Source organism: Cercospora beticola, chromosome 6 (genome assembly GCF_033473495.1).
Source record: "Cercospora beticola chromosome 6, complete sequence".
Taxonomy (NCBI): Eukaryota; Fungi; Ascomycota; class Dothideomycetes; order Mycosphaerellales; family Mycosphaerellaceae; genus Cercospora; species Cercospora beticola.
This window is the reverse complement of record NC_088940.1, coordinates 2106856-2128423: the sequence shown is the minus strand read 5'-3', so window position 1 is coordinate 2128423 and position 21568 is coordinate 2106856. Positions and strand designations below refer to the sequence as shown.

The 21568-nt window shown below is 53.2% G+C and overlaps 10 protein-coding genes across 10 annotated transcripts; 3 read left to right on the top strand and 7 right to left on the bottom strand.

Annotated features, from left to right (window-relative positions):
• Window positions 1–546: 546 nt before the first annotated feature.
• On the top strand, window positions 547–2427 carry RHO25_009907 (uncharacterized protein; the record flags this gene model as incomplete). The annotated part of the gene is made up of 1 exon (XM_023601428.2): window positions 547–2427. One exon carries the CDS (start codon window positions 547–549, stop codon window positions 2425–2427), a length of 1881 nt encoding a protein of 626 aa, XP_023453195.1.
• Window positions 2428–3270: 843 nt separating this feature from the next.
• Window positions 3271–4817, bottom strand: RHO25_009906 (uncharacterized protein; the record flags this gene model as incomplete). Its single annotated transcript, XM_023601427.2, has 2 exons — window positions 3271–4665; window positions 4719–4817. The coding sequence occupies 2 exons, from the start codon at window positions 4815–4817 to the stop codon at window positions 3271–3273; spliced, it is 1494 nt and encodes a 497-aa protein (XP_023453194.1).
• Window positions 4818–5318: 501 nt separating this feature from the next.
• On the top strand, window positions 5319–7440 carry RHO25_009905 (uncharacterized protein; the record flags this gene model as incomplete). The annotated part of the gene is made up of 3 exons (XM_023601426.2): window positions 5319–5480; window positions 5591–6788; window positions 6968–7440. 3 exons carry the CDS (start codon window positions 5319–5321, stop codon window positions 7438–7440), a joined length of 1833 nt encoding a protein of 610 aa, XP_023453197.1.
• Window positions 7441–8081: 641 nt separating this feature from the next.
• On the bottom strand, window positions 8082–8324 carry RHO25_009904 (uncharacterized protein; the record flags this gene model as incomplete). Its single annotated transcript, XM_065603229.1, has 1 exon — window positions 8082–8324. The coding sequence occupies one exon, from the start codon at window positions 8322–8324 to the stop codon at window positions 8082–8084; it is 243 nt and encodes an 80-aa protein (XP_065459301.1).
• Window positions 8325–9414: 1090 nt separating this feature from the next.
• On the bottom strand, window positions 9415–11331 carry RHO25_009903 (uncharacterized protein; the record flags this gene model as incomplete). The annotated part of the gene is made up of 1 exon (XM_023601425.2): window positions 9415–11331. One exon carries the CDS (start codon window positions 11329–11331, stop codon window positions 9415–9417), a length of 1917 nt encoding a protein of 638 aa, XP_023453196.1.
• Window positions 11332–12620: 1289 nt separating this feature from the next.
• SHO1B (High osmolarity signaling protein sho1b) lies at window positions 12621–13667 on the bottom strand (the record flags this gene model as incomplete). The annotated part of the gene is made up of 3 exons (XM_023601424.2): window positions 12621–13142; window positions 13194–13472; window positions 13521–13667. 3 exons carry the CDS (start codon window positions 13665–13667, stop codon window positions 12621–12623), a joined length of 948 nt encoding a protein of 315 aa, XP_023453441.1.
• A 1899-nt stretch (window positions 13668–15566) lies between these two features.
• Window positions 15567–16464, bottom strand: RHO25_009901 (uncharacterized protein; the record flags this gene model as incomplete). Its single annotated transcript, XM_023601423.2, has 2 exons — window positions 15567–15994; window positions 16077–16464. 2 exons carry the CDS (start codon window positions 16462–16464, stop codon window positions 15567–15569), a joined length of 816 nt encoding a protein of 271 aa, XP_023453443.2.
• A 1218-nt stretch (window positions 16465–17682) lies between these two features.
• Window positions 17683–18164, top strand: RHO25_009900 (uncharacterized protein; the record flags this gene model as incomplete). Its single annotated transcript, XM_023601422.2, has 2 exons — window positions 17683–17914; window positions 17977–18164. The coding sequence occupies 2 exons, from the start codon at window positions 17683–17685 to the stop codon at window positions 18162–18164; spliced, it is 420 nt and encodes a 139-aa protein (XP_023453566.2).
• A 466-nt stretch (window positions 18165–18630) lies between these two features.
• RHO25_009899 (uncharacterized protein) lies at window positions 18631–19450 on the bottom strand (the record flags this gene model as incomplete). The annotated part of the gene is made up of 3 exons (XM_023601421.2): window positions 18631–18902; window positions 18977–19156; window positions 19438–19450. The coding sequence occupies 3 exons, from the start codon at window positions 19448–19450 to the stop codon at window positions 18631–18633; spliced, it is 465 nt and encodes a 154-aa protein (XP_023453433.2).
• Window positions 19451–19871: 421 nt separating this feature from the next.
• Window positions 19872–20976, bottom strand: RHO25_009898 (uncharacterized protein; the record flags this gene model as incomplete). Its single annotated transcript, XM_023601420.2, has 3 exons — window positions 19872–20495; window positions 20549–20863; window positions 20938–20976. The coding sequence occupies 3 exons, from the start codon at window positions 20974–20976 to the stop codon at window positions 19872–19874; spliced, it is 978 nt and encodes a 325-aa protein (XP_023453683.1).
• Window positions 20977–21568: the final 592 nt, after the last annotated feature.

Here is a 21568-nt window from a genome sequence, read left to right as displayed (position 1 = left end):
TCCGTGGTGCCGGGACGCGTGAGAAGTGCACGCCAGGTCGAAGCGTATGCAGCCAGTAATCATGATTACATGTGCAATGCTTGGCCGAGGGGCCTGATCGTTAGGCTGTTCCAGAGCGCGCGACAGGCGTTTCCACGCGTGTCAGACAAAGAAGGCTGCTGCCGGGCGGGCGCTGAAAGCAGACGTTTGGTGGGCTGAAAGATACATCTGCGAGGCCAGCCTTGCGCACTTCACAGCCACTGCCTCCCTCAGCGCAGCGCACCAGGCGGCCGCAGAGGATTGCAGATTGATTGCAGGTCGCAGTGCTAAGCACCAGTCGGCTATCGGGGACTCGTGCAGCGACGGTCTGACTTGACCCATTCAGGCCATTCAGGATTCGGCCACTCCGGCACTCGCACATCCGCTGCCAACAACACCAGAGGAGCACTACCACCACTCAGCTCCGACTCCTCTCCGCCTGTCTGCCACCGCCGTTCTCATGTCTCTTCCTCCTCACCACACCACCCTCGACGCTCGCTACTTCTCCACACCCTCTATGGACCGACAATGGCTGCGGCAACGACGGATCCGCGCCCTACCGGCCTGACATCATCACCACAACAAACAGAACCTTCCATAGCGCAGGCGCGATGGCCGTCCTTGCCCACAAACCTCATCAGCTTGCTCAACCCCTTTGGTCAGGCGAGCACCAACAGCAATGCCAACGGCGACGAAAGTGATCCCGCAAAAACGGCGGCCCAGCAGTCACAGCGCAATGAGTCCGAGCTCTCCACCCTGAAACGGCCAGTCCTATCCACTATGCAATATAATGGCATGACTGGCTCTACGCCCCCTTCGCCTACCAGGAGCAGCACCTCCGTCATGTTCGCCGAGCCAGACACGAGGAGCACAAGCGATGATGGGTCACGAGATGGTAGCGTGAGCGACTTCAAGCGGGCACGCAAGAGCACGAGGCCCAAGACGCGCTACAGCATATGCCATCCAGTGCCGGAGTCGAAGGTCAAACAGAAGCTACACCGACAGCCGCGATCGCTCCTACAGTTGCACAGGTTGCAACCCAATGCGCGGCCTCTACCAGCATTGGAAGTGATACCCTCAGCGAACTTCAGTGTCCGCTTGACCCGCGCCATCACCAAAGTGTTTCAGGCAAAGCACGGATTCTGCGTCAATGACCTTGTCGTCCTCAAGGCAGAAAAATATGGGACGCAGGACGAAGAAGCTGAGGCTCGAGATGTCATTGGCTTGATCTGCAAAGGGAGTCGGGAGGAACAAAAGACGGGAAGCGGCAAAATGCTCATTCACATGGCATCTGGTCAACAGTGGGAGGCCTATACCACTTCCAATGGCGCCTACGAGTGCTGTATGACCGACGAGCATGGTCTCAAGGAGGTCGTACGATGGGTCCCGAAGAAAAACAAGGATGGCAAGGGGGTCACGTCCAATGGCACGCGCAAGTTCAACTTCAGCACTATTTCACCTCACAGCCGCCGCCATCCCGTTATTGCATCATTGCAAAAGACTGGCCTCGAGATCAACGACTCTTATAAGATCCCTGAGCCCACGATCAGAACACCACTCAGCACTCCCCAGTTGAGTGCAACGGTCCTTGAGGACGCATTCGATGAAGACGCGGGTGATCGGGGTCAATCTGTCGTCACTGATGATGCTACTCGACAAATCGTAACTCTGACTGCTATCTGGGTTGCGATGCGTGAGGGCTGGTCGCCGAACTTCAGATATGATGACAAGCGCGACTCACTACCAACGGACCCTCCTAATTCTCCGGGCAGATTCGTCGCTAGTTCTGTGCTCAGCCCTCCCGGATCTCCAGCACCTTTTGCTCCGCTCGAGAAGCGCGCGAGCATCAGAAGTTTCGGTTCCGGAATCGTCCATCGAGCAAGTCACTTGGGTCGAAGTAATCGCAATAGCGTATCTTCGGTTCGAGGCGATTCTGATGTTGAATCTCCCGCTCCCAGTAGAAGCGCGAGCATCAGCCTGGCACCCACTGGACGGACCAGAGCAGATTCTTCCTCGACTGTTCTTGTACATCGTGCAGCCAGCAACCGACGGAAGAGAACAGAGGCCTTGCGCGAAGACTCTCTCGAAGACCTCACAGCATCGGGTTCAACAGCTGCGCAAACGCCAAGGAAGACTCAGTCATCACCTCTCGCCAGGAAGTCGGTTGGCGATGGACAGTCATCAGAAAGCGACATGCCCAAGCGTCACAACGATGCTTCACCTCCTCCGACAACAGGAGGGTCGCGATCAGGTACTTCTGAAGATAAAGCGGGTAACCGCACATCCACCACTACCGAAGGGACTACGAGCACGAGACGGGCCAACCATCCTCCTGTACTAGAGATGCGAGCGCAGCCGAAACGGAGAGGTTGGAGGCGGTTGCTACTTTGTGGGTCAAGTAAAGCGTAGCAAGGGCGATTCTTACCAGGCCAGCATTTGGGCAGCGCACTGGACGCCTCTCTACGCTCATTGTACATAACACCTGATGGAAACGGCCTATCAACAAAAGTGAAGGAAGGGGAAGACAGATTAACTATAATTATCTTGTACATAGCTGGACTATCAAGCTGTCACCACCACCGGCACGATTAACTTTTGTTTTCTTGCCACATTCACATTTAGTATCTCCTTGTGAAGTTCGTATCGCAGCCCTCTTGTAAGGCTTAGCTGCCAGTCGAAGCTTTTGCAGAGAGGCTTGGGATGTAGGCCTTGGCAGACGTGGCTGGGAGGTGGGGGTCGACGAAGAAAGCGAACGTGCAACCAGGCGTGACACTATGATTAAATGCAAAGGTGCTGCAGCTTCTTCGTTTGTTCTTGAGCTTGATTGTGGTCGGCTGTTCCTGTTGCTTTGATGGTGGCGTCTGCGAAGAGACGAAGCTTGTTGGCGACATCGATTACTCGGTATTTGATCTTTACTTTCAAGGCCTGAGATGATGTTTCACCTGGTCATCGGGTACTTCTTGTTTGGGCGTTGTCTGAATCCTGTGAGTGCTGGACAACGTGACTGCCCTTCGTCTGCGGGCATCCTTGCAGCATCCCCGGCTTTCTTCTTTTTTGACGCACGATATTGAGCTTTCGTTGAACGTAGGCAGGTCTTGACGTCGGGTCAAAGGTCCCATACTGCCAGTGGCGAGATGTCCTGTTCATCGTCCAGCTTGGCGCAGAGTGGTTTCGTGCGCACAATCATGTGCGTGTGATATGCCGGAGAGCGACGGCATTGGATCAAGAGACAATTGACCATTTCTCGCTAGTTCAGACATGCCAGATACCTGGGACGTGCTTTTTCCAGAGCTCGTCTGGATCGTATCGATTCTTGACTTCCCTCAACATGCCCTTTACGTATGGTGCGAGTCCGGCAAAGGGATCCTGATCTAGGGAGGCGTATGCCGGGTAGATGAACTTGTGTAGAGCACGCAAGCTTGTCAATTCCTGTTGCATCGCGGATCTCAGTTTCCGCGCTTCTTGCTCAAAGTAGTCATCTCGTTGCCTGTCGCTCCAGGAGAACTCAATTGAAACGAGAAGCAAGGGACCATCTGCGTAATGAAGACCAAAGATATTGGTCTGTGAAGAGCCTGCTTGGAGATGAGGCACTGTGATTGGTTCATAAGTCGTGATGACTTGGGCTTTGCCATCGAAGACCAGCTTGGTGGTGTATGCCTTGATGATATCGTGCAGGACCTGCATGGTTTTGGGGGAAGACTTGGCGGTCAGAGTGAACTTCAAGCGACGCAGACCCGGGGTCTTGTGCTTTGCGTTCTCCTCTGCGATGTCTATAAGCGTTGCGGCACGGAGACTGTTGCTACGCGAGGGTACGTTCATGAACATATCCAGAGCCTTGTTTTGCTTTCGAGGTTCGGTGTTCAGTAGATGTGCCCTATATCGCCAGTCCTTCTTGCCTGGGAGCCGGCCAAAAGAGAGGTACGCAGACTGCGCTGGGTCATTGTTGGCATGGTCAGCCGTTGCTTGCAATGCTTCGAACAGCAGTGGAGCCTGATCTGCTGCATGAGTCGTGATGCCACCAAACATATTCCGATTCTTGATAGTCGGAAGCTTGATCTCGGTCACGACACCGAACGTCCCTAAGGATCCCTTTGCAGCCCACAAGAGATCCTCGTTCCAGTGCTCGTTCGCCCACAGGATTTGGCCTTGCGGAGTTACAAGGCCCAGCTCGTACATGCCATCGCATGTCCAGCCGTGCTCGTCCGCGAACCAAGAGATACCACCGCCAAGAGCGTGGCCTCCCACATGGTCGTCAGCTATTCTGCTACCTGCCACTGTTAGGCTGTACTTGGCGAGCGTTCTGTAAACATCGCCCCAGCGAGCGCCAACTCCGATGGCAACAGCTTGGCCGTCATCGACCAAATATGTGTGATTCAGTCTGGACATGTCGATGGTGATTCCATCTTGAACGTTCGAAGCGCCAGTGTTTGAAGACCGACCACCGGAAGTAACTGCGATAGTGACATTGTAGGGGAGCAGGATATCGGCTAGTGCTTCTTGGATCTCTCGCGCGCCCCTGGGGTAGAAGCGGCAGTCTGGTTGAAGGGAGGCTTGTTGTGCTGACCAATATGCACTCTGGCTCTCTTTGTATTGCTTCTCGTTGATCTTGGCAACTGAGTCCGGGAAGGTAGCGGCGAGAAGCTGGCACTGCCCGAGTCATCAGCCCCATGCCTGGACAAGGCCCTGCTGGATCACATTACCGCCGTCGGCACTTGCAGTGGTTGCTGCTTGCCCTGTGACAAGAGTTGCGCTGCCGCAAGTTGCGCTGCGAAGAGCAGCGGGAAGACCGAAGTCAGCATTGCTGTAGTCAGTGCAGGTCAAGAGGCTTGAGGAGATGCGAACGGAAGGTGAGGTCGATAACAGAGATGGAGGTAGCAGGGATTACAGCAGTCCGTCGCTGGATGCCTGTCCTGTGCTGTGCTGCCGTGAATGCGCAATCGTCTTCACATTCGCGATAGCTGTGTGACGTGCGGACTGCTGTTGCTGTTTCGTGCCTGCGTAAAGGCGGCTGTGGACCTACCGTGTGGAACGAGGTCTATGCCATACACGGAGCGGCGTTGAGACGCGCTCGTGGGCAGTACACGCGGCCATTGCGCGGTGCACAGTGAGGAGCGCGCAAGATGGAAGCTTCGCGCGGCCGCTGGCGTGACAGGCATCAAGTCGTCGTCAAGGTCCGGCCCGGGACATCTCCGGCCGATGCTTCCCCAAGAAACGCGTGCCGCAATTGACTTTCCCTAGCTTGCACACGCTCTTTCCATTGCACCACCGCAACCGCGACAATCGCGGTCCACGACATCGGCATGGAAGACTTCAACATCGATTGGAGCAACCCCATGGCCATGTTCGCCGCCGCCGCGCCGATGCAGTCCTATCCTGCTGAAGAAGTCGACGATGGCGACGATAGCTTCTACGCTGCCGACAACAACAGCACCACCAATGCCAATGGACAGTCGGAGCCTGGCGTAAGTATCTTGCACTTCCCTCAACACATTACCGATTCAGCGCGCTACTCGATGTTTGACACGGGCGGGAGGGGCGGGCAAGCGTTCGTGGGTGGACTGACTTCCAACAGGCCGTGGAGCAGAAGCCACCAGAGGCAATCTCGCAGTCTGATGCAGCCAAAAAGCTCGAGAACCAGAAACGCGCCGAGATCCTGCGTGCCAAACTGGTGGCCATGCGCCAGAATACACCAGCAAAAGCGTCGCCGGCAGCGGCTTTAGCGCCTGCTAACGCCACTTCTACCAACACTCCCACCAAATCATCGTCAAAGTTATCTCCTACTCCTGTCCCACAATCGCAGCAGCGGACGCAAGAAGAGATACAAGAGGAAAAGGTCGACAAGGACTTGGAGGCGTTGTTGGCAGCCGGTAAAGCACAGGCCGATGCTCATATCGCAGCAACAAAGCAGAAGGAGTTGAAGACAGGTGCTGCTGAGGGCAAGGACCAACATCAGACCTCGACGGACAACGGAAGTGGCCGGGACTCGGCGGCGGCCAGAGTTGAGGCTACTGAGCAGCTCGCAGGGCACCACATGACTGGGTCTTCACCGTCTACAAGCCCCCCGACTAACCTCGCAGGTTCTTACTACACTGACCTTGCAGCATGGCTTGACATGACTGGCTACCATGACGTCGAATACCGCAACTCAAAGCTTCGTACTTACAAGGAGAGGAGAGCTTTAGAGGCAGAGGCCGCTCGCATTGCAGAGAAGCTCGAAAAGCTGCGCGAAGCCGAACAGGCTGAGATGCAGCAGATGCGGATCGGTACTCCCAACGTCAAACGTCCCAACATGGCACCGCCTCCGCTACCCCAGTTCCTGCCAAATGGCCAGGCCACTGCCCAGCAGATCAACGGTACCAAGCGTGCACGGTCGCCTGAGACTACACTGGCGGAAAAGCGCCAGCGTGAAGAGAATGGCTTCCGCATTCGTGGTGCCAAGGATTCGCCTCAATCGCGTCCAGGCAGTGCTCGTCGCGGGCGTCGTTCTCCAAGTCCAGGGTACGAGCGTCGCGTCGCATATCCAGATGCGCGGAGACGTTCGTCGATAGATGACAGAGGTTCCCTATCGAGTCACAGCCGCGATCCTTCTCTGGAGCGTCGTGCCCAATACTATCGTCGGGATGACGACCAGCAGCCTCGTTACGATCACTACAATCCTCCCTATGCGCGATCCTCGGGCGCGTTCAACGCCCCACGCCAAGGTAGAGCAGCTGGTCGTGAGGCCGCCTCGAGCTATCGGCCGAGTGCAGGACTGGAACTTCAGAAAGGCGGTCAGTCCAAATTTCATCCCCGCTGATATCTCACATTCATTGCACGATTTTGGGATATACGTTGGCAGAAGAACCTGATATGCAGCGTTGAATGCTGCAGCTTGCGATTACCTTACCGAGTTCCTCTCACCATTCGTCGCTTTGTTAGAGCAAGATCTGTCTCCTAACACTGACCCCAGGTGTAAGATATTTCATCTTGAAGTCCTGGAATCACCAGAACGTAGAGGAAGCTCAACGAACGAACATTTGGGCCACTCAAGAGAAGAATGAAGAGATGCTAACACATGCTTTCAAAACGGCCCGACATGTCATCTTGCTCTTCTCAGTGAACAAGAGCATGGCTTTCCAAGGCTATGCACTGATGACTTGTGCGCCTGACCCGAGGATTCAAAGGCCTGCTTTCACTGCCAAATTGAACTGGGCGACATCGCCAGCATTCACGCTGAGGTGGCTCGCTAAGACACCCATACACTTCAAACTGGTAGGTCACATCAAGAACACTCTCAACTACGACGAGGATAAGGGCGAACCACACGCCGTTCTGGTGGGTAAAGATGGGCAAGAAGTCAATGCGGACGCCGGCAGGGGCGTTGTGAGGATTCTCGACGATGCCGAAGTTGGCGGCCAAAATGGCAATGGCACGCGACTGTAAAAACACCTTGTAATGATCATTGGGAGACAGCTCGGTAGAGCCAAAAAGCAATTGACGGAATCGGCAAAAAGTGTACCATACATTCCAAAAAGAAAAACTCGTGCCATGCATTCTTCTCGTCTCCAATACTCCCCCATCTCCGGGAAATCGCAATCGAGAAAAGATCCCAAATCCACACAGTCAGTGCCTTCGAAGAGATCGATTCCATCGAGATACACTTGACTTCACAATTCATCTCCCTCGGAGAACAGTCCAACACATCTTCTCGATCTCCCCACTGGATGCGTGAGTATCACACCAGTTCGCGCAGAGCGGCCAATTTCTTGTATCCGTTTCTGGGAAGCCCTCATCGAGAGAGCTCATCAACTTTCGGCCTTCATCTCTTGAACAATCACAGGCCAAGAACTCTTCCGCATCGATATCCACTCATCAGTGCCTCCGGAAGAGGGATTCTCGTCGAGACCGAATCTCATCTTCGAAATATTCGCGGTGCCAGAAATGGTTTCTGCAGGATGCCTTTCGTTCAATGACTTGGAAGGCCTCGTGTCAATTTCTTCGAGATGGACCTTCAAACATCAAATTCTTCTCATCTTTGCAAACACGCAGCCCAACCCCTTCTTTTGTTTTCTCCTCATTTCACCTTACTTCTTCCCGAAGAGCGTCTTGACTGCGTCGGAGATGGACATGTCGTTGAAGAGCCATTGGTTACTGTGTCGTCCCACATCGGAGAATTGTACGGTTTGAGCCTTGGGTTTCTTGGGCTTGTAGGCTCTATTCTTGTTGGTCGTTTGCGATGAGGTGGTGGATTTCCAGGTGAGTTTTGATGAGGAGGAGGCTGCGGTGGTGTCGGAGCCAAAGGTGTCGGCGCGGTTTGGAGATTTCATCAGCGCTGTAGAGAGAAGCTCGTTTGATGTGGATGTAGATAACGTTTGGGTGTGGTTTTGTTGGTTGTTCTGGTTGCTTGATAAACGATTGATGGGCTTGGTATGGAGAGTTGATCGTTGTTGTGGCTGGTGATCTGTGGAGATTTGTCTAGATGGGGGGCTGATGCCTATTTATGTTCTCTCAGCATACCTGTTATCTGCACCATTCGTTTGGTCTTCTCCTACGCAAATAGCCTGTTCGGAAGGGACTAAGAACTCCGTGACCCACATAATCCTATCCACATGTCCTCGTTCAGGCCGTTGCAGCCACGCAATCCGTGGCTAGTGACGCATTCGTGGCTAGTAATTGGCCGCTATTCACCTCTACGGGGCCGCTTCGTCACATGTACAGCAGGGGTCTTGCGCTATGCATGCTGGAGACCGGTCAGGCAGACAGAAATGCTTCCTTGGCCCAAGGTTTCGGAGACGCTATCATTGTTGAGATACCAATCACGGGTACAGACTTGCAGGAGCCAAGTGGAACAGTCATTCTTGAGGGTTGCCGTTAGCCGGTGCGAAAGATTCTTGGAGCTCTTGGGAACGACGTAGTTGCTGCAGAGCAATTGCGTATGTCTTTCCCCGGAAACACCGAGTGGTATGTTGTTACGGCGAGGTAACAATTCATCATCAAAGTATGATGAGGGTGAGCGCTAACGTACTTCGGTCTACCGCCTCCGATTTCGCGCAAGTTTGAGCAGTGTAGAGTGTGATATTTTGGTAGCTGGAAGGAAGTTGGTCGTGGATGATGCCAAGGTTTCTTCGGAAAGACCAAACGAGAGCCGAGCGAACCGCACCAGCCGATGGCTTGGCCCTTGCTCTTGACCCTGGTGTGGCTGACGACTACAGTCCATCAATGTGAATAAAAATTACGTCGTGTGTTCGACCTGGAGTTTTGGAGGCTCGCGGTAAGCAAAGGCCTTGCTCATGGCTAGGTCAAGACTCGAGAACTTGGTGGACTCTCTGTACAGTATAGAAGGTGGCCTAGCGACTTCCGCTTAGACACTCTGGAGGTAAGATATTGCAGAAGACCTTGCGGATACCCGAACGCTCTCTAAGCTACTAACTCAACCTGGAACCCCTCGAGGCTCCCTTTCGCTACATACTCCTCAGTCATCTCGCGAAAGTCTACCGGCCCAGCACCCCACGGCATCTTCTTCGCCTCATTGAATTTCTCCTCCTCGGACTTCTGCTCCTGCTTCTGAAAACTCGCCGCGCCCTCTGCAGTAAAGTATCCAGGAGTACACGTCGGTAGCGCACTAAACCATGCAGCTCGTTTCGCAACTTCCTCGCCATACCGCCTCTCACCTTCTTTCGAAGCTTCGATGACAACACGCTCGCCGTCTCCTGCCTGTCTATGCGCTTGTTGCAAAATGCCTTTTATGAGCGTCGCTGCCATTTCCATGATGGACACAGAATTCCACGTGCCTGGTGAGCCACGAGGGAAAGTGCCGAACATATTGGGAAAACCGGGCATTGCTATTCCGAAGACCGTACCGGACTCGGGTTGTTTCCAGTAGTCTTTCATGGTTAGACCATTTCGTCCTTGGATGACTGTACCCATCTTTTCGGATGGGTCGAGTGCAGGGTCAAATGTGAAACCTGTAGCTAGGATGAGGGCATCGATTTCATATTCGACTCCATCGAATAGGATCGCGTTCTTGGTGTAACCGTCGAGACCTTTGCCGTCTGTGTCAATGAGGGTTACGTTCGGCTTGTTGAATGCTTGAAGGTATTCGTCGTGGAAAGAAGGCCGCTTGCACCAGCTTCCGTACCATGCTTGGAGCTTCTCAGCCGTGCGTTTGTCCTTGACTATATCTTCAACGCGTTGGCGAATCAAGTCCGTACGTGGAAAGTCAATCGCATACAGCTCCTTGATATGTTCTTCAACTTTGTCGGGTGTAACGAGCTTTGAATTGGAACCGAGAAAGCCAGACCCGGCTGGAGTTTGTGTCCAGCCATCGTTGATGACGTCGGGGCCAGCGCCTTTGCTCATACTCACGTATGCATCGTAGATAGTCCTCCGCTTACGTTGCCAACCCTTCTCACTCGTGATCTTGGCCCAATTCTCTGGGGTAGTTTCTACTTGTCCCCGTGCTCCAACGTAAGATGGTGTCCTTTGGACAACGTAAACGTGGTCCGCCCATTTTGCTAGCTCGGGCACGATCTGAACGGCTGTTGCACCAGTGCCGATGATTGCAACACGCTTCCCTTGGAGCCTCACGAGATCAGGCTTCTCTTGGGTACCACCAGTGTAATCGTAGTCCCAGCGAGCCGAATGGAACACGTGTTTCGCCTGATAAAGCTCCTCCCAGCCGGGTAGTTCAGGCACTTTTGGTAAGAGGAAAGGAGCGTTCGAGTGGAGAACGAATTCTGCATGAACGGTGAAAGTCGTGGAAATGGACGGCTCACCAACCGTACGTGTCATAGTGACAATCCAGAGCTTTTCGTCTTCATCCCAGATCTGCGAGTCAACGCTCGTGCACAACTGTCCCTTGATTCCGAAGTGATCGACGCTTCGTTCAATTTGACCTCGGATCTCATGGCCATAAGAGTATCGATGTCGAGGCTGATAACCCGTTTCCTCGAGAAAGGGGACGTAGCAGTAGCCTTCGACGTCGCACATGACTCCAGGGTAGCGATTGTAGTACCATGTGCCACCAAAGCCTCCTGCAATGTCGACGCATACGACATCTTCACGACTGATGCCAGCCTCAATCAATCGTCCTGCGAAGACAACGCCATTTATTCCGGCACCCGTAATAAGATATTTGATCCTGTCGCCGTCTTTAAGAGGAGGGTTTTTGACTCTGGGATCGTCGTAATCAACCCAAGGATCTCTAGCAAGAGCTTCGAGGCCTTGCGATCGAACATCGACGTATTGACTGAGGCCCGACTCTTTCAAGCGTTTGTTCTTTTCTTGTTCGTATTTCTTGTGCAATGCTTCGTTGACTGTGTTTGGAGGCGACATCGTACGGGTTGCGATAAAGCGGCAGCCAGCGTGCGGTGAGAATAAGAGACAAGTTGTTGCACTGTCAAGAGTTCACCCTTGTGCTAGAAGATCTGTCCTTTGTATCAACATCAGATCCATGAGGCTGCTGCCGAGCGCGATGTCGAGCATGTCGCGCATGTCGACCGTTCTCAAATGCACATCGGATGCTCAAACAGCAGCACAAATCTGCATTGCGATCATTAGTCCCCCTGTGCAAAGCAAGCCGAGAATTGTGAACCCAGTATGGGACTCTGAATGGATCGCATGACCGAGAGACTATAGCACCTTCCCCTGTGCAGTTTCATCATTCGGATAGCGTATACTGTGCGTGCAATTCGATGCACAAAGGATGCTCAACTATAAGCACGAATGCGCATCATGATTAGTATTCTCCTTGCTGTAGTGTTCTAGGCAGGCAGGCAGGCCGCGAGTTAGTATGACTTGGCAGAGCCATTGCGTGTTTCGCAGGCTACATGCATCCACTTCCACGACATCTCGTCCCCCGGAAAGAGTGCAGTCCGTGTCCGGTGGGTGAAAACATAAAACTGGCATGCAGCAGAGTTCGGGTATGGCGACTGTGCTATTTCCAAGTCAGCATCATTGTGCTGAAGTAAATCTCGGCCTTTAACCTTATCTCCACTGCCAGAAACATCATACCGGCATTCGCTCGCTCCTCAGAATCACTAAACATCAAGAAGAAGAAAGAGACTCCTTCCACCGGTTCCCGAAAGAAAACGCCATCGCCCTCGCCATCGCCATCGCCAAACAAGTAACAATATCGAAAGAAAACGGATCCCTTCTCCAGCAAGGCTCAGTCTTGCGTCCAGTCTTGCTTCAGCTGATCCCCGAATTCGGCAGCGAAGAAGCTGCAGATGCCTCCACCTGGCAGGAAGGAGATTCTCTTTGCCTTCCTATATGTACCGTGGCGATTGCCGTTCTCTTTCCTGCTTCATCATTGCATCCAGCGCTGTCATTTGGTACCAAACTGCTGTGTCCAGGGTGCAAGCGCTTGCAATCGTGACCAGCCGTGAGCCTTCATACTAAAGAGTCTTTTGAAAGTTGGTAATAGTGTGGATTGCCGGAAACTTCGTTATCATGACTAATTCTCACTCGCACTCTCACTTTCACTCTCTGTGTGTGTGGTCGTGTTGCACTTTTCTTCCCGCACATGGACTTTCTTTCTGGTAGCATGTGTATACTTCCTCTGCACAATTTCTTTCGTGCAATCCAAATTCAAAAAAAACAGAACCAAAGTGTGGTGCGCTCTCTCACAACAAAATCAGGTAATTTGACGGGGCAATACCCGTCTCGCCGTTCTCCTTCTTCGCTTGCCACCATCTTCCAGACACATCGCTGACTTCGAGAATTTCATGCTTGGTGAAGGATATTTCGTTGGCGTCATCTGGGTTTGCTTCGTAGCTGTATATTGCTTTCGCTCGGTATGGGTATTCTGTGGGCTGCGAGACGGAGCTGTCTGGTACTCCGGTTGTGTTATTAGCGCTCATGCCGGAGGCGCTTGGCTCTGATCGTAGTGGTTGTTGTGGGTATCCCTTATTCTGCGCAGCGCCAGGATATCCGGTCATTGGGGAGGCTGTCTCGAATCCTTGGAGGTTGTTGGAGTTGTACATCTGCGGCTGTTGCGCGTTTGAGTGCAGCGTTTCCGGTCGGTATGACTGCCTCATTGCCCTGCTGTTGCGGCTGGGCGCGCGGTCCTTGTGGAGCGCGAAAGAGTCAAGCGTCTGGCGATGGCTTGCCTGCGGCTCGGCGCCAAAGTAGAACATCCAGATGATCTGGGTCAAAGTTAGCAAATTGTGGAGTCTGTATGAAGAAGTTCAACATACGCAGTCAATTGACAGCAGAATGAATCCCGCCGCGGCGGCCTCTTTGGCGGCTTCAGGGAAGTAGATCAGCGCATTCACAGCGGACGTTGTAAACACCAGACCAGCAGCCAGGAAGCCCGTCAAGGCAATGCGGTAAGTGTAAATTACATCCGCTCCCACAGCATATATGACCCCGATGATGCATACTAGCATATATGCCAGACTCCACCAGGAGTAGTTTGGGAATGTAGAATTGATGTCGGCAATAATGGAGGCGACGAATGCGATCATCCAACCAGCCTGTCCGATGTTAGTCCCAATCCATAGCATGCACGCGCATTCACTCACAATGCCAATGCCTATAGATCCGAGCCAGAATGGATCGCCTGCAATGTTGCCCAAGCTGAACCCTCGGCCCGCATTGTATCTGCCGTGGCCGCCCATCTCCATCTTCTGCAGCGACGGCGAGTTGGTGCTGCTGCCGAAACTGGGCATGAATTACTGAAGTCGCGCGCGCGAAGAAACCGGGTTAAGCGAGTGTCGATAGTTGGGAGAGCGGTTCTGGTGGGCGGCTGAGCGCACGCGCGGCGGATGTGCAGCGGTCACAAAGAACGTGGTCCAACTGCTCGCACTGGGCGCCGGCGCTCTGACTGTCGCGTGCTCGGCGGGCGCGAGAGAAGAAATGGAAAGTCGTAAAGGAGCGTGAGTCGTCTCGGGGTCGGTGGGCGTGTGTCGGTGGTCGGCGGTGGTGGTGCTGCAAGCGAGTGAGGGCGCGGCGGTCTCGTGCCTTTCCTTTCCAGCAGGCGGCGGGAGAGAGAGAGTCGGAGGCGCACGCAGGAGGTGTCGGGCGTGCGTGCGAAGTGGTCGTCGGTGGTCAGCGGTTGTCGCAGAGGAGAATCAGCGGTCGCAGCTTCCAGAGAGACATGAAACACGTTCAGGCGATGGCTCGATGGGAGGCTTGCGCGGCGGCAACTTCTCGTTCGCCAGACGCAGAGCGCGAAGCCCGCTAAATTGCCTCCGGAGGTTCACCAACCCTGCATTCTCCACCACCATCCATGCGCTGTCTCTCCCGGCAATACTTCGAAGAACCCATATTGCGAGTCCAGACGCCCGTCTGCATGCCATCTTCTCCCGTCAACCCACAATGCCTCCTCACACGCGCGTGCGATCGTCTCTGCATCGACATCACTCCACGTGCATGGCCGCAACAGAGTTTGCGCATGTCCCGCGTCCTCCATCACGGAGAGAAGAGCCGAGTGTTTCAGCACTGAGTCTTGCCTTTCCACCCTGAAGAAGCAGTCTTCTGGCCATCCTCTCTTCGACGTTGCTGCCCGCCGTACCAGAGTTCGCAGACCAGACCCTCCGTACTGACCGCAACACACCCACCCATCGTATAGAGCGCCCTGTCAGCGACACGAATCTCTCCTTGGCAGGTACGCCATGCAGCGAAATGATCCTTCACCACCAATCATATCCAAATAACGGGACACCCGCGAGACCCCCCTCTATACTGCGGCTTTACTCGTGCAGCATGGCATACCACCGGAGATCCAAACACTTCATTGCGCGAGATCCCTGCTACACCACGAACCGTTCCGGTCTCCAATCCTGCAGCGGATGAAGCTGGCAAACGAGATGACTGGTTGATATTGCACCCTTTGCGGGAGCTACCATATCCCATCTCTGTCAACTCTGGCAGTTCCTCCACCCGACTGGTAAATTCTGTCGCTCATGGCAGAGTCAAATTGCCATATCTCCAGTGTGGAGAAGGGGTAAAGTCACGAGCTTATGAACGTCTCCGGTTCTCATGATTTTTATGAGATGCTCATCAACACTGCAAACCCAATTAGACATGGCTGGTCAGCCACTCTGCACACTCGCATGGAACGAGCGGCTTGCGCAACTTGCTCGACGATCAGCTTGATTTGGCAAACCAGGCCGGAGTAATCTCTCAACCACGCAACCAGATCTGCGCGCATGAATCGTGAACACACAGCAATGGGCGACCACTCGCGCTTGCTGCACCACAGAATCCCTTCGTACACCTACCCTTCAGCTGGCTTGGGCCACACACGTTGTCCCGACTTTCACGAGGTGTACGAGGTAGAACTGCGTTGTGATGCTCGCCAGTATGATCCGCAAAACAATCTCCTCACTTTCCGTCCGCAGGTCTCCCTGAATGTCGGCATAAGCGTCGGATATTTTCAACGTTTCACCTTGAGCCTAATCCTACAGTTAGCCGTGTCCTCTCGCGAACCACATCAAGAGCAATGGCCAGGAGGAGAAAGACCTTCGACAACTTTTGCTGCATGCACCGCATACACCAGGTCATTTTCAAGATATTTGGCATTGCTACTTCCTCCTTCACGACCTGTAACAGTCACACCAGTCACCTCAACTGGTCTTGCCGATAGCATCAATGGCAGCCTGCACCAACTGCTTGGTCTCCTCTCTCTTCACCTCACCTCTGATGTTATCCAGCCTCTGCTGCCATACCTGCCATCTCGCTGGCGAATAACCTGTCCAGCCCGCATCCTTATGAGCAAATCCACCTTTCGCCACTTTGCCTTCGAACGACTTCTGGTTCTTGCTGAAGTTCAATAATGCAGAAGCTGCATAGATGAACCAAACACTGGCTGCTGCCACAGCAGGATCTGATACGTTGTCTTCCTCAAGAGCGTCTCGGATTGTCCAAATGGCGAAAAGCGAAAGGTCGGGATTATTGTTCGCCTTATCTTGTAATTGATCGACGAGCGTGGCGACGAAGGCATTGACGTTTATCCATCGCTGCTTCTCTTCTAGGGGAGCATTGTCCTCAGCGGCTATGAGAGATCAGTCAAATCATCCTAAATGTCGAAAGCTATACACTGCTTCCCTCTCGTCCACAATGTTGATTGAACGTACGGAAATTCCAGGCATCTCTCACAGACCATCCAAATGTCGGCAGGTCCTGCCACACTTTCATATCTTGCACTGTGCCATACGAGCTATCAGGCTGTTGCCCATCTGCTCGTTTCTGCGACAAGCTGACCAGAAATGCAGCCAGAGCGGATCGACCACTTTCTCCATGAGGTGTAGCTGCTGCTCTTGTGATGATGGCTTTCCAGCCAATGTTCAACTCTTCTTCTATCTCGTCTGGTGCCTCATTTGATTGTAGCTTTTGCTCGACTGGCTCACAGAATCGTTGCAGAGGGCTTGCTTCGGCGGCGTTTGTGATGAGGCCTTCGAGGGCAGAGTATTGAGTGGATTGCCGTACTGTTTCGTTGGCTACGAGGCCGGATTTCTGAGGCATGTTGTGTAATGGTCTGGTCGAGCTTGGTAGGTGACGTTGTTGCTGAAGCTGTACTGTAAATGTCTTCAGAGCTCCAATGTTCGATTGTGTTGTTGTTACTCTTCGCAAACTGGTAAGGAATGTCGCTCTCATCCTACCTTTCACATGCAGGACAAGATATCAATGACGTCTAAAAGTTCCCGCCTAGCAAGTTGTACGCCCGCGTACACGAGCACGAGCACCACGTCCGACTTGTCGTCCAGAATGCAACAACGGGCGGCGCTCGCCTCTCGCCTCGGCGAAGTGAAACGCAACCTCTCGACGAACAGCATCGCAGCACCCGCGCACACCTTCAGCTCCGTGCCTGCAGCAAGCGCAACATCAACCAAGGCAGCGCTGCTGCACGAATGAGATCTTGGGAGCAATAGGACAACACCATCCGGAAGCTCCTTCTGCTTCTGGGCAAACGCGCAAAATCCTCATGCCGATCTTGGCTCCAAACCTCACATCTTTCCTGCAACATCTCCGAACTCTTCGTTTTTCTACTGGACGACGCCCTCACCTATCGTAACATGATCAACCCTTCTGCAGCGCTTCCGTCCGAGACACAGCACGAGCGCGTTGCCCGCTTGTCCAAACGGGGCCCAAGAAGCTAACATCACCTGTGCCCATGTGCGCCAATGCTCAATGCTGTATGGTCTTATCTCTCCAAGCTCTTCTCAGGTCAATCCAACGTAGCATTACTCGCTGCATCTGACCTTCCCTTCCAAGCTGCACAAGCCTTGGGGCCATCGCCTAAATTGTCGATCACTACTATCGTGACTTTGCAGTCTACTGCCATTCACGCCGGCTGACTGGCTGTTTCGGTGCAGCAACGAAACATTGTTCATGCCGCTCGTACTCTGGATCAGCGGTCGTGCAGCTATAGCTTGGCAGCGCTGTCCTCCGTGTCCTACATTCTGCCATGCGATAGGGAACGTGGTGCGCTGCTTCAGCTCGACTTGGCTATTCGTCCGCGAAGTGATAGACGCTGCAAAACAGTATTAGCGAAAGCTACATTGACTATGGTATAAGTACAGGATCTCCAACTCCCCTCATCAACAGCCTTCCTAGGAGACGAGCAGCAGAAACCTCACCCAGAAATCCCCAGGTCACCCAGCCAGAACAGCCCAGCCCAGGCGAAACCGCCTCTCACTCGAACCACCTTCGCTCCTCAATATCATATAAAGAAAAGCCAAAATGCAGCTCACATCCTTCATCACCACCGCTCTGCTCTTCGCAGTCAGCACCGTCTCCGCCCCAACCGCAGCCCCAGCCGAGCTCATCGAACGCCAATCCGCCACCCGATGCGGTAGCTTCTCCTACTCCTCTGGCGCCGTCAGCGCAGCCCTCAACCAAGGCTACAGATACTACCAAAACGGCCAACAAGTCGGCAGCAACGACTATCCTCATCAATATAACAACCGTGAAGGTAAGAAACAACCTACAATTTCCACATACTTCGAAGTTTCGACTGACCATTTGAAAATCTAGGTTTCAACTTCGCTGTTTCAGGTCCATACCAAGAATTCCCCATCCTGCAGAGTGGAAACGTCTACACTGGTGGCTCACCCGGTCCAGACCGTGTTGTGTTCAATACTGCTGGACGATACGCTGGTGCCATTACTCACACTGGAGCTAGCGGGAACAACTTTGTTGGATGTTCGGGTACTTCTACATAGATTACTTTGTCAATCGAAAAAGTGTGGATCGATCTACTGGGCTGCTCAAGAAATACTGGCATCTTGAGTGAAAGCGTAAGAAATCTGGTGCCTGGAATGGCTGGGTGAAATGCACGTCTCGGCTGGACGTGTCTTGCTCTGTTGGAGCATTGCTGGGAATTGAGGATAGATACATGTGATCTCAAAAGCCATATCGCCTTTCATGTCATATTTTCCTATCTTCAAGCTCGTTATCAATGCGTGTTCCACAAGGTGAGACATCGTGCTCACAGTGCAGCGAGAAGAACAAATATACCATCAACTTTGTGCTTTTGCCGATAGTATGTATGTACTATTCATCTACACATACGTCTTTTCTCATTCACATCATCGTATCATCATACCACTACTGCTGCCCATGTGTGATCACACCAGACATATCTCCCTCCTCATTGCATTGATGTATCCATTGCCAATCTGGCAAAGCTTATGCAGCAATACCAATGACACCGCAAGCTGGACGGCCACCAGCGTTACCAGTCTTCTTGCTCTCAGCGTGTCCGCCCTTGCCCAAATCATCAGTGCCAGCGTGCACAACAACAGTACGGCCGAGAACGCTCTCTGGACCGATCAGCTTGATGAGCTTGTCCTGGACAGAGCCCTTTGCGTTGCCCTGGCCATCGGTCTTGAAGTTTCCGAGATCGCCGACGTGGCGCTCTGAGTCCTCTGGTGCACCGTGTTCCTTGTTGTGTGGGTTGACTGGTAAGAGAGTGTCAGTCAGCCGGATGCTACTCCACAATGGACTAGACAGAGCATGTCGGACAGGTACTCACAGTGAGGACCAGCACTGGTGCAACCATTGGTGTTATCGCCAAAAGCGTGAACGTGCATACCACGCTCAGCGTTGGCGTCGTGACCAGTGATATCCCATTCCACCGTCGTGGCCGAACCCTCGTTCTCCTGAGTAAAGGTCACGGTGCCCTTGATGTTGGAATCACCACGGAGGACGGCAACTATGATGGAGATGACATATCAGCACAAGCACAACTGCGGATCAAAATTTGTGACATTGATGGTCTCGGGCCCCTCGCCGTGAGAGCTGCCACCGCTGACGCAGGTCTCCGCGTTACCCAGACGCACGCACGCGCCCGTCACGTTCATTCACCTTGATGAACAAACCGCCGCGTGCATCGAATGAGGAGTAACAGCAAAAAACCTGCTCATTCTTGCGATGACTAGCTCCACCAAACCCCGGCATTGGGCGAATGAGAGACTGGTACGCTACTCGACGTACCTGCTTTGACCATTGTGGCGGTGTTTTTGTCGGTATATATTTGGTTTCGGGTTCCCTTTGATGTTTCTTGATGAGTTGAACGTCTGTTGTGTTTGGAGAAAAGATTCGAAGGCAGGCAGGAAAGTGTTGCAACAGCTCGGAGATGGAGGGGAAAGCGCGAACCCCACCTCGCCATGACGTGCCCTGAAACAACCGATCGCGGCCGTGAGATGCTCGCTGTGGGCATTCCTGATTTGCAAGCGAATTGGCCAAGTCGGACATTTTAAACGCGGATACAGTCCGAGAGTGATTTCTTTCTATGGCACAGCTTCTGAACAAGGAAATCTGGTGCATTTGGGTATTTTCATTCATTCGCTACAAAAAGGCATTCAATCTCGTTAATGCATGTGGCCCTCAGTTCCTCATCTGCTTTTCACAATCCAGCCCGTCCCAATCTATGCAGAGTTGATCTTCTCCTTGAGGATATCCTTGAGCGTGACTGCGTCAGCTGCAAACTTGCTAATGCCCTCAGACAGCTTGTGCACGGCCATGGTGTCCTCGTTGAAGTCGAAGCGGAATGCTGGCTCGTCATTGAGGTAGCTCTTCTTCTCGATGTCGAGCTTGCCTGCATCTTCCGAGGCGAGCTTCTTTGGCACAGCATCAGTGCTGTTGTAGAGCTGCTCGAGGAGGTTTGGAGCGATGGTCAGGTAGTCACAACCAGCCAGCTCGGTGACCTCGCCAATGTTGCGGAAGGATGCACCCATGACAATGGTCTTGTAGCCGAACTTCTTGTAGTAGTTGAAGATTTGCTGCACCGACTTGACACCTGGGTCGTTTTGCGCGTTGTACTCTTGCTTGGTGTTGGCCTTGTACCAGTCGAGGATACGGCCGACGAATGGAGAGATGAGGAAAGCACCAGCCTCAGCAGCAGCAATGGCTTGCACGAGCGAGAACATGAGGGTGAGGTTGCAGTTGATACCGTGCTTGCTCTGGAGCTCGTGGGCGGCCTGGATACCCTCCCATGTCGATGCAAGCTTGATCAGCACGCGAGACTTGTCAATTCCCTCCTCCTTGTAGAGCTATTCCCACAGTCAGCATTTTCCTGCGCACACCTTACTCATAGACCGCGTACCTCAATGATGTGTAGAGCCTTGTCAATGGAAGCTTGCTTGTCGAACGAGAATCTCGCATCAACCTCAGTCGACACCTTGCCCGGCACAATCTTCAGAATCTCCTTGCCGAATTGCACAAGGAGGTTGTCTAGTGTGGCATCAACCTGCTCGTCGATGTTCTTGCCGTGCTTCTTTCCGTATTGAACAGCCTCGTCGATGAGCTTCGCGTACTCTGGCTTCTTCGAGGCGGCGAGGATCAACGATGGGTTGGTGGTGGCATCCTGTGGCTTGTACTTGCCAATGGTAGCAAAGTCACCAGAGTCGCAGACGACGGTCTATAGATTTCCATCAGCTTCGAGTCATTCATATGCCGACGAATGCGGCGGTGGAAGGAAGCGGGAGTACGTACGGTGCCAGAGGCCTTGAGCTGGTCGAGGGAAGAAGACATGATTGCAGTGTGTGTGGATGTTCAAGTCGCAGTCGTGGTAGTTGAGTTGCAGTTGTTGTTGGTGTGAGTGAGATCAAAGATTTTGTTGAGCCTCCGCTGAATGTTTTGGAGGTGGAGGGGTATTTGCCAGGCTGGAGACCCTGCTTCGCTGTTGCCACGGGATGACGCTACAGTGGATGCTTAGCAAGACCTGACGAACAACGCCGGCTGCAATACGGACAAAATATTCTGTCTGTCCGCTGCCACGACTATGATGTCGACTGTCTTTCATTCAGACCAGCGCTCGATCACTGCTCAACATATATTTCTCCAATCGCTCACTGACTTCCGCCTTGTCGGAGCAGAGTGAGAAGCCGCATCCTCATTCGCCGACGCTTGCCCGAAACACAGAACAGGCACGGATAGGCGTAGCCATCTGTCGCCAACACTTCTGCTTCTGACTTGCCTCTCATCTCCGATGAACATCAACCTGGCGTTGCACAACACTGCATCCGTTCTCTCGCCACCAGCAAGGCATCCGAGCTTGCCGTAACAATGAAGGCGTGAGCGTGTTTGTTCCGCCGTCGATGGCAATCACAGGCTAAAGTGACCA